The 21292-nt window shown below is 39.7% G+C and overlaps 1 protein-coding gene across 3 annotated transcripts in view; it reads right to left on the reverse strand.

Moving 5' to 3' along the window:
* POU6F2 (POU class 6 homeobox 2) overlaps window positions 1-21292 on the reverse strand; it is a 487346-nt gene that overhangs the window by 380055 nt on the left and 85999 nt on the right. For all 3 annotated transcript variants that reach the window (XM_043463543.1, XM_043463544.1, XM_043463542.1), the window contains exon 2: window positions 2168-2339. In XM_043463543.1, the coding sequence (XP_043319478.1) occupies window positions 2168-2333 (166 nt within the window). In that variant the 5' untranslated portion in view covers window positions 2334-2339. The remainder of the gene's footprint in view (window positions 1-2167; window positions 2340-21292) is intronic.

A 21292-nucleotide genomic window follows, 5' to 3' on the forward strand; every position in this document is an offset into this window, starting at 1 on the left:
CTCTAGAGATCAAATAAAATTAAGTGAATAAACAAGATATATTAGATATAAGATGTAGATTTTGCAGGGTTCTCAGCCACAGACTCAGAAGGTGAGCATTCCAAAAAGTAAAGACGAGTATCATCTAAAACCTATTAAGATTTTCAAACTTCACTATGATTCTTCAGTTTACTCCATAAAGATTCCACTTAAAGAATATATTTTCAAAGAAATTTTCATTCAAATTTCTTTGATCGCCCACCCACCTTGGATTTTTTTTTAAAGCTTATTTCTCTACACACCACGCCAATCAGTAGAAGGTGACATAACAAATCTATGACAATTTTCAACACTGGAAAATCTAAACAAATGTTGAGAAGTCAAAGTAACTGCTTTACTTGGAAAAAAAAAAACAATTTGGGGTTTCAAGTCAAAGTCTACAAAGAGCATTTACTTTTAAAAAACACACGCAAAGTTGAAGAACACATAATTCATTATCTGCAATTATGTTGAATTCATAATTGATTATATTTTAAAAGTCAAACTGCTTGGTATTAGTATATTCAACATCAAAGAGCCTGGAGCCCGACTTTGGCCTTCCTGTAATTTACAATTTTATCTGCCTTCTCTCACTAACCCCTTGAAATGAAATGAGTATTTTAGGACATAACTCTTCCTACACAGATAAAAACTTAGACTACAACAAAATATTTCTTGAGAGTGAAAATGCTAAACCTTAATGCCTAGGTATGGAAAATTTATGTCAGAGATGAAACTGCTGCTTTTCCAAGAAAGGGTCATAGGACCAAATTTCTTGTAACTGGCATCTATTATACTCTTAAGTATAAAACAGCATTTTACCAACAGAAAATCTGATACAGAAAGTTTCTCTGCAACACTCCTCTAATGTTGGATTGAGTGAGTATTTAAAATCAGATGAAAGCTCGTCTTTTGAAGCTGGCCTGAAGTTGCCAAACTATCTAAGGTGCTTTCTTTCTATAGTTTTGCATTTTTCAGCTTATCTTTTTAATTGAATTAATAACTTTCTTAAAAAAGCAGTCTATACCATGATGCTGTGTTTCTTGAAAATTCAGGCACTTGACTGTTTTTTAACTTGTTCTCTGCCTGATCTATATATATATATATATACATATCTCAGGTTAGTATATATAAGTGTGAACAGGTTAGTATGTGTTATAGATGTGCATATATAATATATATTCAGTGTCATAAGTATATAAACACTTGGAAATAATTAAAAGCAAGTGTTTCAGGAGCAAGTGTTCTGAAAACCTAATGTCACTCTATCCCATGAAGTGCTTCTCCAGCAGAGACATCTATCACCATCCATCACTCAGTCACACACCTCAACACAGCCTGGTCCCCTTTCTGATTAGAGATCACAGTTGCTTGAGTTGGCTTACAGAGTGTCATCTGTTTGAATGACAGATGTCTTTGCTGGAGTGGCACTCTGCTTGTTCTTGTTTTGTTTACGAAACAAAGATTTCTAAAAAGGATCTGGGCTGCCTCCACATTTAGGACGAGGCTGTAAACATCTGTTAAACGGGAATGGCTGAGGGGAGGGATGCCATGGACCTATTTTCTTTCCTCATCACGCTTGAAAAAGAAGAGACGTTCATTCTAATTGTGATTACAAAATGTTATGTCTTTGAGCCATACCAGGAGCCACCTTTGTTTACCTGCAGAGAATGACCAGTATTGATATTTTTTCAGTTCCCCTCTTTGGTCTTTTGACTACAGATAATAACTCTTTACTCTCCTTCCCCTTAACAAAAGGCGGCAAAGCAACCCGAAACCGAGTCGATATTTATTCAATAAACGTTAACCAATTCTCACAATGGAACTGATTTCCTGATGATGATTTTCATCTTCTTTTTTTTTCCCCAGTGATTTCTAGCCTGGGGACGCTAGCAATATCTGACCAGTCCAGAGGGTCAGGAGGAAGTTGCTGGTCGGAAAAAGTTTGGAGGACACCCTCCCAGCCAGCCTGGCATCAGCTGGGGTGGCTCAGCCCCCTCCAAGATGCCAAGCTCCTCTTTGGTACTTAGAAGAAAATTGAATGAACAACAGGGGGAGGAAAAAAAAAAAAAAAGAGGAGGGGTGGGGGTGTGGATGGCTCTTCCGGACACCATGGTAGGAGTGAAATGAAATACCTAGACAGACTTACCGAAGAGCTTGCTGGGAGTGTCCTCGCTGTCATTTGATTCCACGGGCGCAAGCAGGGGCTCATTCAGCTCGCTGTCTGAAGTAGCAGCCTTGTCCTCACCTCTCAACTCCGCATTCATTTCACTCCGCACTGACAGCAAGGGCTTACTGACTTGTCCAGCTATCATTGGATCCTAGGATGGGGGAAAAGAGTGCAGGGGAGGAAAAAAAGTGGCCGCTTGAGTGTGTGCGAGTCCTTGCCTCCCTCTCCTCTTCTCTGTCTCTTGCACACACACACACTCCCTCTCTCCCCTCTCTCTTATCTCTGACTGCTCCCGCTGTTATTGCTGGCTGCAGTCAAGTGAAGAGCTATTACAGATCCGAGTTCTCCATTCCTCCCCACCCTATTAAAGCTCAACTAGCATGAGAGAGATGCAGGAGGCTTCCGAGAGGGGAAAAAAAAAAAGGAAAGGAAAAACTTCTTTGAAAGCAACCTAACCAACACAGCTTTAATTGTGGGATGTGCTTTTGTGCGAATGTTTTTACACCTTGTGCTGTCTTGAATGCGGGAAGAGGGTGGGGGGAAAAGTGCGGGGTTTGTACTTCGGCAACAGACTCAAAGGAAGGAGCACCCTAGGGAGGACCCATGGGCTATTTTAGGAAGCCCTCTCCCTGGGGGAGAAGCAATTAAACCCTATCCCGAGAGCAGAAAAAAAGAGACAGGGAGAAAAGAGTCTTCCAAAGGCTTTCAATGGAATGAAAGAGATTTCTTATGTAAATTCTAGCAGTACCTTTAGAAGTTGACTTGGCTGGTCCCAGATTTGGGACTGCAGCTGACCCCAAATCAAATGAACATTTGAAAGCAAACAACAAAAGAGATGAAAATTGGTTTACAGTTTTTGAAAGGAATTGGAAAAAAAATACTTACAAACTCTGTTCAACAATTCGGATACCTAGAACACCCTATGCCCAGAGCATTAAAGAAAAAGAAAACAAAAATCACCTCCGAAAAGGCAAACTTGACCCCCCACTATTTTAAAACTGCTTTATCTTCAGCTCATTAGGAGGGCATTTTAGGTTCAGCAATATTTTCCAAGGGAAGCCTTTTATTCCACTTGCTAACTAAGACGCATGATACTGTGGTGGCACCGATATCAGAGGCAGAAAAGCCAGAAGTGCCCCTTTTGCGTTATCTGGGAGCTATTTATTGCCAAGTTCACGCCTAAATGGTTCCTGAGCAGGAAACAGGTGACCAGTGCCAGAGCAGGTGGGGCCGCACGCTCCCTGTCCCATCATTACGTTGGTTGCGGTTTGCCTGTGGTTATTTTTTTTTTAATGTATTCATGCCTGAAAAGTGAATTTGATATGACACATGATAATCTATGAAAATGTTAATCAATACAAATAGTTTAAGCTGTCATCAAATGCACTTCTTTAGTCAATACTCATACCACAGAAAACAATGTCACTGTCACCAGGGCTTAATTTGCACAGCACTTAAATATTGGACTCTGTGCATCAATGCACTTCTTCTTCAAATACTGTAGGTAAACACATTTTCTCCCTATTTAAGGCAGAAGCACTCAGCACGCATTTAGCTGAGCTGAATCCTCCCTTTTGAATACCTTGATAGGTCCACTGGAGGGCAAAATTAATACTTAATTGAATCTCACAGTCATCAAAATAATCAATACTTTTTTATTATTTATTCTTTACAGTCTGTTGACTGTTTCAAACCTCTGAGGGAATGGTGGAAAGGATTCATGGCTTTGAAACACTGTCATTTAACAAGGTAATTTTCAGTGGGGCATTAGGGGTTGTGAAACATATAATAAAACAAAAATGGTGGCTTATAATAGGAAGAAAGAAAAGAATTATATTTCTGCCATCTAACAAAACAGGATAAATAAAAAAGCAAGTGCAGAGAGAGGGAGAAAGGAGGGGGACAAGGGAAGCGAGGAAGACTGGCTTTTGAAGGGTTTTATCATATCAAGAGCAGAGCCGAGCTTTCATAATGCTGACATTTCTCATCCTGACAATCCTAAACAAGTGGAAAGGATGAGATCGCAGATATCATCTTTCATCACATTCCCCAGCTTAAGAACCAACATGACAGCTTCTCTCCCCTTTACACTGTTAATTACTAAATAAAATACTACTCTCTGTCAGCATCAGATTATTGCAGATAGCAACCACAAACATTCCTCCATTGTCTTCCCCCTCGAAAACGGTGAGACCTACCTTGAACTCTTTAGAGAATAAATTAAGCTTGTCTCACTGTATTGTAAATATTTGAAATGTAATCAATGTCATCAATGCGGTCGATGCACAGTATTGTCAGCCTAAATTTGCTGGTGATAGATTAGCATTTCATTTACTGTGTTTGGAGGCAGAGGTTTGGAGCACTTGAAAATGGGGGGCGAGGGGGGGCGTAGAATGGGACAGGCAGAGGGGAAAGGAGACACAATTTTCTCCAAATTTCCCCCAATTTCTTTCCTGTGTAGCTAAGAAAGAACACGTGTTTGGATTCTTCTGATTCAGTGAGTAGGGAAGGGTAAGGCAGGAAAGGGAACGAACGTTGCCTTACCTCGTAGCTCCACATGAAGGAGAGTGTCCAGGTTTAAATTCTAGGACATTCATTTTACTTTATGAAACATTGAATCCTCAGTCTCTCTGATCCAAAGAAGGGGATGTGACTCATTTGAGACATTCAGTCTCTGTGGCCACACTGCTCATTTGAGCATTTTTGAAGATGGTGTTAAAAGAAAACTTGGGTTGAGAATGACATTCACTACCCTCGTGATAAGCCAAACATGGTTATTTATGTATCAGTGAGTATCTGGGCAGACTTCAGAAAAGAATATTCTATTCCTGCTTTATTTGTGAATGGTCAAACTGAATCCTGAATGCCATAGAGGAGCTGAAATGCAGCTGCTAAGTTCAAGTGCACTTAAATCTTTAAGATGTTTCAGTCTAGCTGATGTGTGCAAAACATGTCCTGGCAGATGGTGTATATTCCTGACCATTAGCTCCTCTTCTTTAAATTACTTTTATGTACCTCATCCATGGCTAGGTTTCCAACTAGTGTCTCAGTGACTTGAGCTTCGAAAATTCAGGAGTTTGTCATTCATTTACTCATTTGATTTTTCATGTTACAAAATCCTTTACCTTTTCCATGATGCAGCTGTAGCCCACATATATATGTGCTTGACATGGTTAAACAGCAAACCCCCAGCGAGGTAGAGAGCAGACAGCTTTTAATCACAGCTGCAGCCACTGGGGGGTCCATTTGAAAATGTGTCACAAGCGGTAACCACGGAGTACAGTCTTATAAGGGATGGGGGGGCGGGGGGGCGGGGGTTTGGTTACCTCTTTCAAGTAGCACTTGACTTGGAAGTTGTTTTTTCCCTGCCCAAAGAGACGGCAGTGTATAAAATACTTTCTGCCAAAGAAAGGACAGGATTTCCAACATGACCAACCTGGGTACGTGTACAACTTCCACATGTACAAGGATCTCTGAAGCAGCAGATAGGAAGAGAAAGAACTACTGCAAGCCATAAAGCAGTGGGTGAAGACTTCTTACTTGAAAATTTGAAACTGTCACAATTAGAGTTGTAGAAGTTGGGATTTCTCTGCAGTTCGTTCATCGGTCCTAATTAAAGAAAGGGACTGGTCCAAGATGGAGCTAATACCTCTCAAGTATGAGCAAGAACAGGACATGCATATGCCAATATAGGGCACTCACAAGGGTCATAAGAGACCCAAAAGCCAGACAGTAAAAAAAAGAGGAAATGAGAGATTCAGTTTCCATTAACAAAATGTCAACAAAAATTTTCACCATGTCCTACAATGAAAGGATTGCAGTCAACAACAGAACCACAAATAATTATTTAAATCTCCTTTGGGTATTGTTAAAGAAATAAAAATAGATCACATGTATTGACTGCCTTTACCAAATAGGCAACTCAGCTATATTTAATGTCACTCAAAGTATGCAAGGTATTTACTTCATTTCAGGGATGAAGGGCTGAGACGCAGAGAAGTTAGGTGACTTATCCCAAAGCCACACAGCTAATAAGGCAAACCTGTATTTTGAACCCTAGGAAATTCATTTCCAAAAATCAGCATTTTCTATACGGCACCCTCTACTGGGTGAAAAAAACCGAGGCTCATGCGCTAGGTAATCCACGGTGTTTTCCAGAACATCAATTATGGACCAGGAAAGGCTTTAAATCCTGGATAACTGATTCCCACAGCATGCTGTGTATATGTCTTACTTGCTTCAGTCTCTAGAAACAAAGCACCTCTCTCTCTGATGCTGCCTGAGTACAATCCGTGGGGTGACAGAGTGTGGCATGCGGGGACATCAGACAGTGTCACACTCTACATAAACTCAGCAATCACTTAAATACTTCGCCCTCGGTTTTCTCATCTGGAAAATGAAGGTGTCGAAATAAAACAGTATTTTCCAAAGTGCATTCCACAAAACACTTGTCCTAAAAAAGACTCTACAATAAAGGAGTTTTGCAATCATACACACGTGGAAAATACACCAGAAAAGTCTACTAGGAAAGAAACCAATTCAACTCTGACTAAGCTAGCATTTCCCCAAATTCTCTGACCGTGGAAGACCTTTTCCTTATAATCTTCATTATATTATCTTAACGTACCTAGTGCTTCTTGATATATTTTAGAATGTGCCTGCTTTGATTACAGCTAATGTAAATTATAGTTCTAATTTTTAACCATTCTATAATAATAAGCTAGAAGGCTTCAGCAAGTACATAATTGTTCCAGTGCTTCTCATACTCTTTCACCCAATTAATATTCCTTACAGTTGATTCACATACAATTATACACAGCTTAGTATATACTAACTGTAAATACTCTCTTCATATGCTAATTTCTGATACCCTTCAATTTTTAAATAAGGATGTCCCCATGTATTTCTGTCATAAAACCTTTATGTGAAGAGCAGATATAGGGCACTGTGAAAAGGGAAGATTCAACTTGGACTTTTTCCAGGCTGTTAAAAACAATACCAAATAAACAAAGATATAATTCAGCTAAGGCTTCAGTAACTTAACCAACAGAGTTTTTGTAAGCATAATCATTCTCATTTTATAGTCAGAGAAAACTAAAGATAGTGAGATTATTAACTCAGCAAAGCATCCGTGTCCAGTGGCAGCCACGCGTTGGAAATACCCTCGCCCCTCTAAACTGAGCTTGAACTCAGTCCAGCATATTTTTATGTACACACAAACCAACTATGAGGCAGGCAATCAGAACAGCTTTGAGGAAAATGTAAATTAGATAGGCAGGCAGGCTTCAAAAATCCAAGGAAACAATTCATTTGGTCACAAAGTGCCTGAGTAGGGCAAAGTTATACTCAACAGATCTATTTCTAGAACTCAATAGAAAAATTACATCCATTATAAAGAAAAAGAACTATATTGGATTTCTCTTCCCCCACCCCTTAAAATGCCATGTTTCAATTTAGGAAACAGTAGAAACAAATTACCTACAGCCAATTTAAGATGCAAAGACAGCATCATATTTTGTATTTAATTTCCCCTACTGTGAAGAAGTAAAAATCAAAATCACAAATGCATGAAGAGGAAGAAAGCAGACCTTAGTGGGTTTGGGGAGAAGGAAACTTCAAGTGTGGATTTTGTTACCTTAGTCATAAAAAGAATTTTGTTTTTCTCTTTCTTTAACCAATTACCAAGTATTAAAAAGGTTAATGAAGTTAGTCCTCAGTATGAAATTTAATGTCCTAAAGAATGTTTTCCCCCAAAAGTTACAAAGTTTCTAATTTAATATTTTACCATTCAATACTTCTTCCTTCTAGCAATACATTTTAAGAAGACATTCTGTTTGACTTGTGAATATAAGACCATAGTTCATTTTTATGTTTTTCCTTTATATAGTATCTATATATCCATATCTATGTACCTATATCTAACATACATATAGTTGAAAATTCTGAAAGTTGATGAAGACCACAAGACAATAAAAATACCATAAATTTGCCCACCACTGATTATGTTATTTTAAATGTCACTTCCTAGACTGCAAACAAAAACTGTTTTTGAGAAAAACAGGAAATCCCACATTTTTAGCAAATACTCAACAGACAAAATTTGCATTACAGTAAATTTGATTATAAAGCTCAAACATGTATACACCCTCAGTAAAATCACCCCACAGTAGATTTTCACAGACACACATCAATCCCAAGCTAGGTTGCCTTCTTCAACCTGATACTCCCAAACTGTTATTTCTTTCCTGTCTCTCCACTTTTAGTTAATCCTATCCCATAATAAAGAAGATGAATGTTTTATGAAAATTAAGCACGGCATTCAAAACATAAAAAGGATGCTGGACTTTGGGAGTAAAGTACTCAGGAAACTTCAGGACACTTCATGGATGTCCCCTGATTTAGCGTCTACATGACTGGCATGAATCACTGTCTCTTCCTTCTTGGATTCTAGGCCAACACGGCTTTATATATCTCAAGGAAAAAATATGAGACCTGAGCAAGGTCATCTACAGATAGTGGCATAGGAATACGTTTTGAAAGGTAGAAAGTGTTACACAGAAAGACCCTTTTTCGCCACACCTCTTCCCTCGTTAAGGCATCCAGTGAACTGTGGGTTACTTTTCTCTCCATATCTTCAATTGGACCAGGAAGCTTAACTGTAGTGGATGCTGCGATATGCTACACAGATCCTTGTTTCAGGACCAAGGCACTCATTTCCCAGCTGCCAGAGATGCTGGCCAAGGATGTCCTTCCCAGGAGCCACCTTGCCTAAATGGAGCTTCTTCCAAGGTCATGCCCCTTCCTTAGGGGCAGCCTAGATTCTGCCTTATGGCCTTCAAAGGCCAGACTTATTCTCTGCCCCTGTAACAGAAAAGGTTTTCAGACCCCTGAGGTCAACTCTGAGTTTGGTCAGTTGCCTTAATTGATATTCATGATCCAGAGCTGGTATTTAATCAGAAAGTCCCCACTCCAGGCTTGGCCACCACAATCCCACAGCTATCTCAATTCACTGTCCACCACTCCTTCAACCTACCTTTTGTTAATTAGTACAAAGCTAGTGGCGGTAATGGAATTCCAGCTAAGCCATTTCAAATCCTAAATGACAGTGCTGTTAAAGTGCTGTACTCAATATGCCAGCAAGTTTGGAAAACTCAGCAGTGGCCACAGGACTGGAAAATGTCAGTTTTCATTCCAATCCCAAAGAAAGGCAATGCCAAAGAATGTTCAAACTACCACACAATTGCACTCTTCTCACACACTAGCAAAATAATGCTCAAAATTCTCCAACCTAGGCTTCAACAGTACGTGAACTGAGAACTTCCAGATGTTCAAGGTGGATTGCTAAAGGGCAGAGGAACCAGAGATCAAATTGCCAACATCTATTGGATCACAGAAAAAGCAAAAGAATTCCAGAAAAATATCCACTTCTGCTTCATTGATTACACTAAAGCCTTTGACTGTGTGGATCACAACAAACTGTGGAAAATTCTTCAAGAGATTGGAATACCAGACTACCTTACCTGCCTCCTGGGAAATCTGTATGCAGGTCAAGAAGCAACAGTTAGAACCAGACATGGAACAATGGACTGGTTCCAAACTGGGAAAGGAGTACATCAAGGCTGTATATTGTCACCGTGCTTATTTAACTTATATGCAGAGTACATCATGTGAAATGCCAGGCTGGATGAAGCACAAGCTGGAATCAAAATTGCTGGGAAAAATATCAGTAACCTCAGATATGCAGATGATATCATACTTATATCAGAAAGCAAAGAAGAACTAAAGAGCCTCTTGATGAAGGTGAAAGAGGATAGTGAAAAAGCTGGCTTAAAATTCAACATTCAAAAAACTAAGATCATGGCATCTGGTCCCATCACTTCATGGCAAATAGATGGGGAGACAGTGGAAACAGTGACAGACTTTATGTTTTGGGGCTCCAAAATCACTGCAGATGGTGATTGCAGCCATGAAATTAAAAGACACTTGCTCCTTGGAAGAAAAGCTATCGCCAACCTAGACAGCATATCAAAAAGCAGAGACATTACTTTACCAACAAATGTCTGTCTAGTCAAAGCTATGGTTTTTCCAGTAGTCATGTATGGATGTGAGAGTTGGACTATAAAGAAAGCTGAGCACCAAAGAATTGATGCTTTTGAACTGTGGTGTTGGAGAAGACTCTTGAGAGTCCCTCGGACTGCAAGGAGATCCAACCAGTCCATCCTAAAGGAAATCAGTCCTGAATATTTATTGGAAGGACTGATGCTGAAGCTGAAGCTCCAGTATTTTGGCCACCTAACGCAAAGAACTGACTCATTGGAAAAGACACTGATGCTGGGAAAGACTGAAGGCAGGAGGATAAGGGGATGACATGGTTGGATGGCATCACCGACTCAATGGACATGAGTTTGAGTTGGCTCTGGGGAGTTGGTGATGGACAGGGAAGCCTGGCTTGCTACAGTCCATGGGATCTCAGAGAGTTGGACATGACTGAGCAACTAACTGAACTGATAGTGATTTTGAGTGAAATTGTTGATCAGCATGAATGGAGGTTAGAATGGAGTTCTCATTTGGTTAAATTAGTCATATTCGAGATATATGTTTTGGCTAAAATATTTTGGAGACATTACCCATCCTTGCAGGGAACCAGAGAATATTAAGAATCCAGCAAGTCCTGTCACCTATACTCTTGGGGCTAGTGGCCTAAGGTTTGATACTCAAACTGTCGCATGTCCAGTCTTTGGGTCAGAGGGTTCTAGTTGCCTAATGTTGGCCATGAGGGAAACTCATCCTGCTTCTAGAATCTTGCCATATCTGCTTTAATGAACTTTCCATACCAGGAGTACACTGTTCACCTAAAATGACAACGAACTACGACTTTATCAAGCTTGCAGACAGGTTGAACAAACTATTGGGGGATGATTAAAAATTTGGGGGCTAATAATAATATTGGGATATATTTAATAAATATATTATGTATGGCAGCTTTGGTCTCAGAACTTGTTTTCATTGTAACCAGGTAACGATGCTTTGGGGATGAAGCAAGGTCTCTCCTACATCAAATCATTACTGACTGCAACCATCCACCAAAAAGAGCCCACTAATTATGCACATGAAATCTATCTCAGGCCATTGTAACATAACCCATTACATTGGGTGATGACCCACAGTATCTTAGAGGGCAAGTAAGGTCATTTACAGAGTGGAAAATAGTCCAGAACTCATTTTCAAAAAATGGCCCAGGAAACTTACACTTTGTTGCCTTCACCAATCCCCAATATTTTATCTAGGGGTTAGTTACTTAGGATGAATGCCCAGAATCATTTGGAAGGATAAAATAAAATTGCAAATTATCTGATTTGCTGTGGTGTCAGAGGATGATATTTTATTTCATACATACAGGCAGAGTTTAAGGATCTCGTCTTTTTGTTGAAGTTTGTGGAACTTCAGCTAAGTGTTCGACCTCCTCCTTCCCTCTCACTTGCTATCAGAGTTTCTATCTTCCTCCATATTCAACCATGAGTGCCACATCCTCATAACTATGCTTATTGTCTAGAGACAACTCCAATTAAAAATCAGAGCATCAGACACAAGTGTATTTAAACACAAACAAGAAAAACAGCCCATCAATGTAGGATGAAATAACAACATCATAATCAGTTGTCTGCTAGTTCTGGACTTCTTCTGCAAAGCATCTAGTATGTAGATAGACATAGTTCAACTAGCTCATCACCTTGAACGTCCATAGTTCCTTTGCTCCCAAGAGGTTAAAATGACTGTATGGGTGATGCTTCATGTATACTTATCTAGGAAGAAAGGGAGACACTGATATTGACAACCTAATAGCACCATCAATTCAATTTCCTGCTGCCTTTGTGAAAAAGCATCAATAAGAGTTCAATCCAGGCTCATCTCGATCTGGTCTTTTAGTAATGGGGTTATACAGCAGTATCGACATTGCATACACATACCCTATATTCATACATTCTTTATAATCTGATGGCTTCAACTAGGTATCAGAATTTAATCAAAACAACACAGCTTAAAAAGGACTTGCATTTAGAGATTTGAATGTACAGGAGTTACAAAGAAAAAACATGTTATCTCTATGCCACAAAACTTAATTTCTAGCATCTTAAAAATTTTAAGAGGCACTTTATACTTTTTGCAAATGTGGATGATATAGTTGATTCACGGAATGGAAAGACTTGGTCTCTAGTTTCAGAGTTTTCAAACTGAGCATTGATCTCAGAAACCCTAACGTTTTTAGGGAGGTACCTCTAGGACCTCAAAGGAGGCAGGGGAGGACCAGAGTGCCTGCTCCCAGTTTTTAACACCATTTTGGTTTCTCTCATCTATTCTGTATGGAGTCTTCAGTGTACTTGAAGAAAGGGTTTCACAAGTTTGCCCATGTTACATATTTGCAATGCATCACAGATGCAGTAAAATCCTGACAGTTTTTCGGTTGGTTAATCACTTACTTTTCCTAAAGACTTAAGCGATAGACTCTACAGCTGAGATGTTTGAATCCTTTGCAGACAGACCTGTCTCAGAATCCCTAGTACCATGTCTGATGCAAAAAAAGCCTCTCCAAAAATGTGTTGTGATTGATTGATGGATGGAGGAAGGAACAAAAGAAAGAAGGGAGGGAGGAAGGAAAGTTAAGAGTAAGAATTGTTCTGGATTGATATTTTTAATATTTTAAACATATGTCTAATCATGTCTGAAATTACACAATATGAAACTAAGGCCTCGCTTTGTCAGCAAAGGTCCATCTAGTCAAAGCTATGGTTTTTCCAGTAGTCTTACATGGATGTGAGATTTGGACCATAAAGAAGGGTGAGTACCGAAGAATTGATGCTTTTTAACTGTGGTGTTGGAAAAAACTCTTGAGAGTCCCTTGGACTGTAAGGAGATCCAACCGGTCAATCCTAAAGGAAATCAATTCTGAATATCCATTAGAAGGACTGATGCTGAAGCTGAAGCTCCAATACTTTGGCCATCTGATGCAAAGAGCTGACTCATTAGAAAAGACCCGATGCTGGAAAAGATTGAAGGCAGAAGGAGAAGGGGACGACAGAGGATAAGATGGTTGGATGGCATCACCAACTCAATGGGCATGAGTTTGAGCAAGCTCCAGGAGATGGTGAAGGACAGGGAAGCCTGGTGTGCTGCAATCCATGGGTTCACAAAGAGTCAGACATGAATGAGTGACTGAACAATGACAAAGGTCTCACTTGACTATCTTATCTGTCTGGCATTGAACATATGTACACACTGACCCATATTCTACTTCCAGAAATGTGGGTTTGGTTTTATGTGATTCTATTACTTTGTTTACCATAAGATAAGAATGGAGGAATTTAATAGTAATGCTTGAAGAAGAAAAGGAAGTCCTTTTTTTCTCCTTAGGACTGAGGCTGACTGAAAGCAAAGCTACCTCTCGTCCAGGGGATAAACTTGACCAAGCAAAGGCATCAACGCTGGACTCAGGTGGTCCCAGATGAGGGCCTGGCTGGCCTACCATGGGCCTCAGCCTCATAGCTCTGTCCATGCCTCTCATTTAGTCTAGAAGATGCTCCCTCTGATGCTGCTCCTACACAATTCCCTCTCCTTCCCAGTTACCCCATGATCATTCAGGAGCAGTATCATCAAACACACAGCATATTAGAAATATTTTATTACAAACGTTCTGACTCTATCATTTTTATCAGCAGCAAATATTCCAAGAAATGAATGAAATGAGTAATCCATTCAATATGTGGATACATCTAATTCTGTCTTTCCATTCTGAGTAGCCAGAGACGGACAGTGGAGGAGAAAAATTTTTATTCAGAAAGTATCGAGTTCCTTATAGTTTCAAATTTCCATAAATAAATAGAAAAATCCATTCTGCCCCCTGCTGTCAGACTAACATTCCTAAAAATCCAGTTTGAAACCTGAAGTTTTCACAGTACCTTCTAAGTTGGGCCCAAATCTTACTTAACATGCCAGACCCTCCCTCTCCGACCGGGTCTAGCTTTTCTCTGGCTGAGTACAGCTAGGCAATGTATGTCCATAGAAAGCGCTGTTCACATTTTTGTGAAGATTTGTAAACACACTAAGATGATTTTCTGGCAGGTATCAATAAAGTGTCCTGGACTGTCTGGTCCAATTTTTTAAAAAAATATTTATCTATTTAATTATTTGTTTGGCTACACCACGTCTTAGTTGTAGCATGTGGGATCTTTTGACCAGGGATGGATTTTGGATCCCCTGCACTGGGAGTGCATAGTCTTAGCCACTGGACCACCACGGAAGTCCCTGTCTGGTCTAATTTGCACAGAGATGGCTTCCCTTTGGTCTACATAGGCCTCCTGTAGGCAGCCTCACCAGGATCTTGTACATCCCTACGCCCCAGTGCTAGGAGGAGAACTTGGGCACTGGAGAAAGAGAGCCCGTGTTAGAGTCTAGGGCAAGGACCTTTCTACCCTCTCTGAGCCTCAGTTTCCCTGAGAGGAAATGGGAGTAATAACAGTATATGCCTCATGGGATAGCTTTGCAGATTAAATAAATAATTCACAAAGAATACTTACAACAGGCGAAGTGCACACGAGTCATAAGAGAGATATGTACTGCTCAAGGTCTATGACTCTCCTAACAAAGCATGAATATGTGAGCATTTTGTCTTGGAAGAGTTCCTTAACCTTCATCTCATTTTCAAAAGGACTCATGATCTACCGCCTCGTCTCCTCTGCCCCTTCACCTACCAAAAAAATCAGTAAGTAATCATTGCTGAGGGGTAAGGGTCTGTCATCGCATCTTCCTACTCCAAATTTTAGGATGGTGTCTGGCATTTCATAAGCCCTCACTAAATATCCATTGATTTTATTTGAAAAACAAAAACAAGAATCAACATCTATAAATAATGGGAGAAAGACCACAAATTTGATTTTTAAAAACCAAGTTACTTTGATGTCTTTTTGAGAAGAAATTTGCTTTATAAATCCTCAGATCTTATTATTTTAAGAATGGTCAGGGGGTTGTTAAGTTCTGCAGAACTGTATCCCTGAATTGTAACAGTATCTGGTTTTTAATTTTCCAAGATTCATGTAGTCACGTTCTCTTGAAGAAGCCATTCTCTCTCTGTTCAAAAGGCCATTGTCTAATTGATTTCACTAATAGGTGTTTTCCTTTCCTCTTCTCTCAGAATGCAATAACCTGGCTGGACTAATAACATGGTTTTGCTGCCTTGCTACTTCCTGTCCTTCCTGGCAATTCAGACAGCTTTTTCTCAGCCACTCTAGCTCCTGTGGAGTTTGCCTCTCCTTTTCTGCCTTGGGTCGGTACAAGGCTGGGCCTCACCCCAGCTGCTCCCCTTCCCTCCCTCTCCTGTAATCCACTCTCCTTTAATATTCCAAGGGTGACCCTTGACTGTCCTTTGAATGCCGCTCCAATTCAAAAGGCTTCTGAGCTTTTAAGACTAGCAGAGATAACATAATTCCAAGGAGAGGGGGGTGGGGAGGGAGGGAGAATGTGATTGGAAAGATTAGCTAAATCTTCTCATTCCTAGGGATTTGGGCTCTCACAAATACATGAGCTGGGAGTTTTGTTTTGTTTCTTTATGGATTCTCCCCACCCCCTCAGCTATCTTATTAACCTCTATTAAAAATATTTTGTTTCCAACCCAACCATAAAAAGAGACTTAACTGAATATTTCTTTAAATCTCTAACCTTTGAAATTGAGGGCAATTTTATAGCAAGGCTGGCTTGTATTAATATTTATTTATGTCCTTTTTGGTTTGCATGATTGGGGATGGCTCTGAATTAGGGTCTCCTTAAGGCAAAACCGATGCAATTCAACAAATACTTATTGACAGTTCATCATGTACAAGGTGTTGTGCTAGGGACGATGGGGAATGAACGGCTCAAGAAACATTTGCTACCATCAAAAATTTCACCATCTATAGACAGCAGTAAAAGAATGGTTTCAGCATCCTCTATGAGCCTTATATACTTTCTTTCTCAAATGCAACATTTTCTTGGCATCCTTTATCTTTCTTTTCTGTAAAATGTCAGTGCAAACCAAGCATTTGTACCATGCATGCACACACACATGTAACATCATTTCTTTGAAGCACTGTTTTAACATCATTACAGATGCTAATGAAATAAGTATGTTGCTTCACTCAGGGCATTTTAACTGGACTTTTCTAACCTTAACCTGCAACTGATGACCAGCTATCTTTTGACTCAGACGCTAAAACAAGGTAGCAACACAGCTATCCACAGGGTCACTGGCAATCAAGGGCTGTACTACCAAGTGGAGCAGATGAAGGATCTGAGTTATGAATTAAAGAACTGCTTCCCTCATATCCTCAAGCACCTACAGTAACAAAAAAGGGTAATGAGTTGTCAAGAGGAAAACAGATCTGTTTTAACAAATCAGTAAGGCACACTCATAAAAACAGAGAAAAATGATGTGCTGAAGTTTTTATACACAACTGGCTCTTTCAGTGGGTTTAGAAGCCTTCATTCCCATTCCCACCCCTCGATGAATTTGCTTAGAAGACTGTTTCATAGATTAAAAATGCACAATTTCAACTCAAGGCCAACTGACTTATCCTGAATCTATGTAAGTAGGTCCATCCCAATGACATTAAGGTACCAGTGATCCCAAGAAGGTTCAATCATGATCCACAGCTGGAATTCAGACTCATTATACAATCCTCTTTTATTCTACTCCATTGAGCTTCTGCACAATTTCTCCCCCTGCACATGCATTGTGCCTGAAAAGTTTTCCTGTTTCCCACATAAAATGAATGAGAACTGGGCTATTGCTGAGTTCTCTTTTCTCGCTACTTAGACTACAAGGGCTCATGTCTCTGCTTTTCGTCGTGCCCACTAACAGATAGGTCCTGCTGGGCAGCTCTGCGGGTTTCACACTCTGCCTGCAAGGCTCACCCTTGGCTTCTGTATCTTGAGGGGGCCACCTGTGGACAGTCATTTCCTTAGCATGTCAAGCAAAACTCTATTCAAACCTGTAGAGTACTCAGTTGAAAAAAATCAGGAAGAAATCATTTTTTTATTGAAAACAAGCAGAAAAGTAAATTCAAATTAGCACTGAAATCAACTAGGAAACACATTCCTGAGCTTTTGATATAAAAATAGAGGCAATGGCGATAGATTTTTAAAAATTGAGTTTTTTAAATCCAGTGGAAAATAGTTTGATTTGTCATTGCAGAGTTGGACTGTAAAGAAAGCTGAGCGCCGAAGAATTGATGCTTTTGAACTGTGGTGTTGGAGAAGACTCTTGAGAGTCCCTTGGACTGCAAGGAGATCAAACCAGTCCATCCTAAAGAAAACCAGTCCTGAATATTCATTGGAAGGATTGATGCTGAAGCTGAAACTCCAATACTTTGGCCACCTGATGTGAAGAACTGACTCATTTGAAAAGACCCTGATGCTAGGAAAGATTGAGGGTGGGAGGAGAAGGGGACGGCAGAGGATGAGATGGTTGGATGGCATCACTGACTCAATGGACATGAGTTTGAGTAAATTCTGGGAGTTGGTGATGGACAGGGAGGCCTGGCGTGCTGCAGTCCCTGGGGTCGCAAAGAGTTGGACACGACTAAGCGACTGAACTGAACTGAACTGAAGGATTATTAGAGATACTTTACTCTTCATTTAAATTTGATATGGGGAGTGGCTTTTTAACACTCTTTATTTATTCAACAAATATGTATTGAGTGAGTACTGTGTGCCATGCCATCACTCTTCATGGTTTTGGGAACACATCATTGAGCAAGACAGGTCAAGTGCAGGCCACCCTGCAATTGCAATAGCTTGGGGAGACTGACAATAGCAAATTTAATAAATAAGGAACCATCATGATACTGGGTGGTGATGAGTGCTATGAATAGAAACCATAATTCAAAAAGTGCTATGAATAAAAATCATAATTCACATGCACCCCAATGGTCATTGCAGCACTATTTAGAGTAGCCAGGACATGGAAGCAACTTGAATGTCCACTGACAGATGGATGGATAAAGATGTGGAATCTGTATCTATATACATGGTGGAATATTACTCAGCCATAAAAAGCAGGGAAATTGGGTCATTTGTAGAGGCGTGGATGGATGTAGAAACTGTCATACAGAGTGAACTAAGAAAGAGAAAAACACATATCATATATTAACACATAAATATACAATCTAGAAAAGTGGCACAGATGAACCTATTTGCAGGGCAGGAATAGAGATGTAGACGTAGAGAATGGAAGTGTGGACACAGGGCGGGGAGGGGGAGGGGGTGGGCTGGATTGGGAGAATGGGATTGAAATATATACACTATGATGTGTATAACAGATAGCTAGTAGGAAGCTGTGGTATAGCACAGGAAGCTCAGCTCAGCGTGCTGTGATGACCTAGATAGGTGGGTGCAGGGAGGGGATGGGAAGGAGGTCCAAGAAGGAGGGGATATATGTATAGACATGGCTGGTTCACTTCGTTGTGCCGCAGAAACTAACACAACATTGCAAAGCAACTATTCCCCAATTTTTTAAAAAAGAAAGAAACAAGAGAGAGAGAAAAAAAACAGAGGGAAGTGTGGGGAGAGTGTGGGTGTGTAACCTATAAGATGATCAGAGAGGTGGCACAAATAAGGGACCCTTGAGCAAAGGCCATCATGAGCAAGGGGAAGGCCATGTGAACATCATAAGGGGACTCTGAGAAAAAGAATCTGGCCTGGGAGCCTTTTTGGAGTCTTCAAAGACCAAGAGGCTGAGGTGGCAGAGAGGGAATGAGTGGGTGGTATGTGGGAGGCCAGAAAATTGGGTGCCAGAGAAATGGGCATGGCCAATGGGCATGATCAATGGGCATAATCGAGTGGGGTCTTCTGGGCCACTGGGGATCTGGGATTTAATTCCAAGTATGAGTGGAAACCATTTTGAGCAAGATGCAACAGGATCTCCCTTGTCTTTCAAAAGATTGTTTTGTGGAGGCAGAGTGAAGCCTAGAGAGAAATGCCTTATAGTTTGGGTACTAGAGTAAAAACATTTTTAATAGCTTTATTGAGCTGTGACTGATACACAAAAACTATATATTTAATGTATACAATTTGGTGAGTTTGGACATATGCAAACACGTGCGAAACCATCACAAGAACATATTCCATCACCTCTAAAAGTTTCCTTCTTTTATGATAAAATTTTATTAAAATAGAAGTTTATAAAATGTCTATTGTACCACCTAAAAGGTATTATTTCTATGGAACCAGAAAACATTTCAGTAACTTGAATCTTATAAAAACCCAAATTCTAGCCACATTTTTTTCTTGCTATCTTATCCCCAACAGCCTTCGCATCAACTTAACTTCTTTTAAGAAATTAATTAAATGAATGATCTCTCAGCCTTACCTGCTTTTCCAGAAGCTGCCCTGACTGATTCCTTTTTGTTTTTCAGGATTGATTAAATTATTACTCAAGTCCACTTGGCCGCATGCAGCCAGGTATGGAAGGAAGGGGGTCCCTAACATCACTGGGGTTCATTCTTATTGACATTTGACTACCTGGTTTCCCTGATAGCTCAACTGGTAAAGAATCGGCCCACAATGTGGGAGACATGGGTTCAATCACTGGGTTGGGAAGATCCCCTGGAGAAGGGAAAGGCTACCCACTCCAGTATTCTGGCCTGGAGAATTCCATGGACTGCATAGTCCGTGGGGTCACAAAGAGTTGGACACGACTGAGCCACTTTCACTTTTCACTTTCAATGCAGTTTTAAAGAAGTCACTTTAAATTCATTCAAAGTTTCCTTCACCTTCTGAATCCAACCTTCTGATTCAGGGCAAATGCTTGGTCCTGCTCTACAACTGCGGACTGTGATTCTCACGTTCCATGGATTAGAACCATTTAAGGGGTGATGGGGTGGAGAGGTTCAGTACAGATTCCTGGTTCTTTCCTCAAACCTGCCAAATCAGAATCTCAGAGGGCATGGCTCAGAAATATATATTTGGAACAAGTTCCTCGGAAAATTCTTATGAACACTAAAGTAGGGGAAGCCCTACCTTAAAGGTATGTTCTGAGAAATACAAAAGGTTACCAAATTTTCTCAACATTTCAGAAGAAAACATGCCACAGAAATGCACAGATTCATAACTTTTAAGTGAGAGAACACTTTATAACTCCCTCTTATTCTGTCCTCTGAGCTGTGAAGTTTGGGGTATTGAACCATTTATTTCATATTCTCTATATTTCCAACTTTTATCTTCTATCCTTTCAATATCTTCATTCGTTTTGAGTCATATTATATTTTAAACTCTATTTTTTTCATCTATGTCTACCTTGAACTTTGGAAATATGAATCTTATTGTAGAGATCTTTGAAAGTTGTATTTCTATATGTGTGCATGCGTCTATATATATAATATATACACATATATATATAGTATGTCTATATACAATCTTTGTTACCTTTGGCAATGTTTATAAATCCATACTGCATATACAAGTTAGTATCCTGATCTTTTTGATGGCTATCATTATTTGGCAATAAAGTATTTTTTTCTGCCAAGCATTTTTAAAAATTGAAGTATAGTTGATATACAATGTTGTATTAGTTACAAGTGTCAGCACAGTGATTCAGTGTTATATATATATATATTCATATATATATATATTCATTTTCATATTATTTTCCCTTATAGGTTGTTACAGAATATTGAGTAGAGTTCCCTGTGCTACAGAGTAGGTCCTTGTTGGTTATTGATTTTACATGTAGAAGTGTGTATATGTTAATCCCCACCTCATAATTTATCTCTCCTGCTAGGATCCTGCTTTTATAATTCATTTTTCATTCAATAAATATTTGTTAGAGCTCTAACAATCTCTATCAGCTACGACGTGTTAAGCCAGCTGAGCACTATATCTACCATCACAGATATTATTATATTATAGTGTAACTATGTTCTGCAAATGAATTACTATCCAAACTTGTGATTTCAAGCAATTGAATAATATTTACAGTAATGGATGTGCCATGGCTTATTGAAATCTTTCCTAAGTACAGAACAGTTTGGGCAGTGATCTTTGAAATGGGGTACATGAACACAAGAAATGGGATACATG

The sequence above is a fragment of the Cervus canadensis genome, chromosome 3 (assembly GCF_019320065.1).
Source record: "Cervus canadensis isolate Bull #8, Minnesota chromosome 3, ASM1932006v1, whole genome shotgun sequence".
Taxonomy (NCBI): Eukaryota; Metazoa; Chordata; class Mammalia; order Artiodactyla; family Cervidae; genus Cervus; species Cervus canadensis.